Below are 3775 nucleotides of genomic sequence, written 5' to 3' on the forward strand. Positions count from 1 at the left end.
GGCAGCGGCTTCCGGGCAGGAAGTAGTGTTCCGGGTGGGGTAGGCACACGGGCCTCGGAGCCGCGCTCAGGTTCACAGGCGTGCGCAGCTGCAGCAGCGCCAGGTCCGAGGAGTCGTCCCACGAGGCGTTCTCGTGCTGCACCAGGCGTGCCACCCGCTCCGCGCGTGGGCGTGAGGGTAGTAGCACGCGCCAGGCGTCGAGGTCGCGGGGCGGGCTGTCGGAGGTGCTCGGGCTGTGGGATAGCGGGCGAGGGACGTGGGCCGGATGCCGCACACGTGGCTAGAAACCTCGCACCCTGGCTTAGACTCGCCTGGCGGGATCCCCACGCTACCCCCATTCCAGCGGCTCACTTACACCCCCGCCTCCGGGATTGAACTTCTACCATGCCTCTATCCACCCCTACCAGGCCAGGACCCCTCTTTTTGTGCTGGATCCTACACCTCCCAATGGGATCCCGCACGCCCCACACCCCCCAGGGGAGGGGCTGGGGCCAAATAAATGGTGTCTCAGGCTGATGTAGGGAGGGGCAAGGATCGGCTTGAAACGTAGATTTTCACTCACTACAGAAAGCAGCTGGCAGGTGCCAAGACCCAGCTTTCAGACACCAGTGCCCCATGGCAGGGTCTGGCTCCTGGTACCATCACCTGGGCCTCCCAGGGCCAGGCCCCTGGCCGCGGGGCCTTCCCACACTCTGAGAGGCGAGAGACCTGGGTCAGTGGGCCTCCTGCACCCCAATCACTCCCAGCAGTCTCCATCCCAACTCACTCTCCCATGTCCCACTCACATCCAGGGGTGCCGCCCACTCACCAGGCAGGGCAATGGTACAGTTCTCCCTGGGCTCCTGGGGATCTGACTGGGGCTTCTGAGGCTGGAGTGGAAAGGCAGGCCCAGGCTCTGAACCCATCACCTGTTCTCGTATCCATGCCTCATAGGTAGCCACGGCAGTGAAAACTCCAGGGCGGTTTCTCCGTCCACAGCCGAAACCAAAGCTGGTGATTCCTGCCTGGAACCAGCGGCCACCTTCCTCACAGACCAGGGGCCCCCCAGAGTCACCCTAGTGACAGATGACTGCATGTCAAGGGGTCAGCCCAGGGACCCACCGTTTATACTGGCTTCCTCGAAAAGGTCCTGCACCTTCTTTTGGCCCAAGATACACCACCTTCTCCCTTCTCCTAGAAACCCTCCTTGGCTAGGCCTTGTCCTCTGCATTCCCTGGGGCTCTAAACAGAAGAAAACTCTGTAAGCAGAAGGCCGATGGCAGCCAGAGCCAAGAGCACTGGGGGAGTGTGTTCAAGACCACGAAAGAGAATCCTGCAGGTGTCATCAGAGCCAAGTGATTCTTGTCCAGTTGCTAGCTCAAATAATTCCCCTCCCTCCCTTCCTTCCTTCTTTCCGTCCCTTTCTTTTTCTTTCTTTCTTTTCTTTTTTGAGACAGCCTGGGAAATGCTCTGTTTCCCAGGCTGGAGTGCAGTGGTGCAATCTCGGCTCACTGCAACCTCTGCCTCCCGGGTTCAAGTGATTCTCCTGCCTCAGCCTCCCGAGTAGCTGGGACTACAGGTGTACACCACTACAGCCGGCTAATTTTTGTCTTTTAGTAGAGATGGATTCTCTCCATGTTGGCCAGGCTGGTCTCAAACTCCCGAGCTCAAGTGATACGCCTGCCTCGGCCTCCCAAAGTGCTGGGTTACAGGCGTGAGCCACTGTGTCCAGGCAGTTCCTCTCCTTTTTTGAGACGAGGTATCACTATGTTGCTCAGGCTGGTCTCAGACTTCTGGGCTCAAGTGATCCTCCCGCCTCAATTTTCTGACTAGCTGGGATTACAGGCATGAGTCACTGCTCCTGGCAATGCTGTCTTTGGTTTTTAAATTCACTCAGCCTCGGCTGGACATGGTAGCTCATGCCTGTAATCCCAGCTACTTGGGAGGGTGAGCCAGGAGAATTGCTTGAACTTGGGAGGCAGAGTTTGTAGTGAGCCAAGATCGTGCCATTGCACTCCAGCCTGGGCAACAAGAGCGAAACTCCGTCTAAAAAAATAAAAAAATAAGTAAAATAGCCGGGTGCGGTGGCTCAAGCCTGTAATCCCAGCACTTTGGGAGGCCGAGACGGGCGGATCACGAGGTCAGGAGATCGAGACCATCCTGGCTAACATGGTGAAACCCCGTCTCTACTAAAAAATACAAAAAACTAGCCAGGCGAGGTGGCGGGCGCCTGTAGTCCCAGCTACTCGGGAGGCTGAGGCAGGAGAATGGCGTAAACCCGGGAGGCAGAGCTTGCAGTGAGCTGAGATCCGGCCACTGCACTCCAGCCCGGATGACAGAGCGAGACTCCGTCTCCAAAATAAATAAATAAATAAATAAATAAATAAATAAATAAATAAATAAATAAATTCACTTGGCCAGGCGCAAGTGAATACAAAATTAGCAGGCTGTGGTGGTGCATGCCTGTAATCTCAGCTACTTGGGAGGCTGAAGCACGAGAGTCACTTGAGTGGTGGGGGTGGGGGGGAGCTTGCAGTAAGCCGAGATTGCGCCACTGCAGTCCAGCCTGGGTGACAAAGTGAGGCTCTGTCTCAAAATACACAAGCAAAAAAATTCACATCAACCCCATCGCTTGGCAATCTTGTCCTTTTGCAGATGAGGCTAGGAGAGATGTCATTTATCTGTTTGTCACCCGTTAGGACTCTGGCCCTGCCAGGCAGGTGCAGGGGCCTTCCCTCACCTGGCAGGTGTCCCTACGGCCCTCTGGGTAGCCAGCACACAGCATCCCTGGCAATATCTGGAGAGTGAGGTTGAAAGGACCGGGCTGGCTGTAGAGACACTGACAGGTGGCCTCACCCAGCAGCCTTAGCTCCACTTCCTGTAGCACCCAGGGGAGAGGCAGAGGATCTGGGGGCAGAACAAGAGAGCAGGTGCTGTGAGGCAGGTATGGTGTCCCCAGTTCCCAGGATTCAGGTTTGCCCCCTGCGGCTGCTTCTTGGACATCAGCTAGATCCTCCATGGCCTCTTCAGCCCATCACATTCACCACATCTCCTGCTGCTTCTCTCTATTCTTTCTACTTCTTCATCTCAGGAATGGTCCCATCAAGCTCCTAGTGAGAGCTGCCATGCATGGTTGTGCAGGTTGTGCACTGCAACAAAGGATGCAATTTAGGGACTGTAATCATTAAGTCTGCGCTCTCATGTGGAGTTGTGTTGGTCCAGAGACATCTTTTCGCAAAGATGCCATACGGACTTGACATAATCCTGTCTGGAGTTGCCAAGCATGGAATCTGGGTGTCATCCCTGTCTCCTCTCTCAACTCCCCTCCCCCAGTCAGTTCCCAGTTCATGAAAACCTCTCATTTGTGACTTCTTGGCATTCTCACCAACTACCCTAATTGAGGATGCATAGCTTTGGGCCTGGATAACTGACTCAGTCTTCTGATCCACTCTCCACTTCAGCAGTGAAGAGGAATGTTACTCAAGTTCAGTTCTGATCTCACCAAGAAAAATAAATGGATCCCACTGTCCAAACCTAGTGCTGCAGCCCCATCCTGCTTTTGATGGAAACAGCTTTAGGATCCAGAAACGTGGAGGGAAGTACAGACAGAACTCCTTCCCCATCACACTCAGAATCTGAGGTCAAAGGCATGGTGGCTCACACCTGTAATCCCAGCATTTTGGGAGGCTGAGGCGGGTGGATCACCTGAAGTCAGGAGTTCAAAACCAGCCTGGTCAACATGGTGAAACCCTATCTCTACTAAAAATACAAAATATTAGCCGGGCATGGTGGTGGG

The 3775-nt window shown here is 54.9% G+C and overlaps 1 protein-coding gene across 1 annotated transcript in view; it reads right to left on the reverse strand.

Annotated features, from left to right (window-relative positions):
• The window catches only part of PRSS36 (protease, serine, 36), an 11454-nt gene that overhangs the window by 3771 nt on the left and 3908 nt on the right, over positions 1 to 3775 (reverse strand). Inside the window, exons 6-9 of the mRNA XM_011933661.1 lie at positions 2720 to 2886; positions 809 to 1055; positions 563 to 692; positions 7 to 233 (exon numbers count right to left, since the gene is read on the reverse strand). Of these exons, the coding sequence (XP_011789051.1) occupies positions 7 to 233; positions 563 to 692; positions 809 to 1055; positions 2720 to 2886 (771 nt within the window). The remainder of the gene's footprint in view (positions 1 to 6; positions 234 to 562; positions 693 to 808; positions 1056 to 2719; positions 2887 to 3775) is intronic.

The sequence above is a fragment of the Colobus angolensis genome, unplaced genomic scaffold, assembly GCF_000951035.1.
Source record: "Colobus angolensis palliatus isolate OR3802 unplaced genomic scaffold, Cang.pa_1.0 Scaffold128, whole genome shotgun sequence".
NCBI lineage: Eukaryota > Metazoa > Chordata > Mammalia > Primates > Cercopithecidae > Colobus > Colobus angolensis.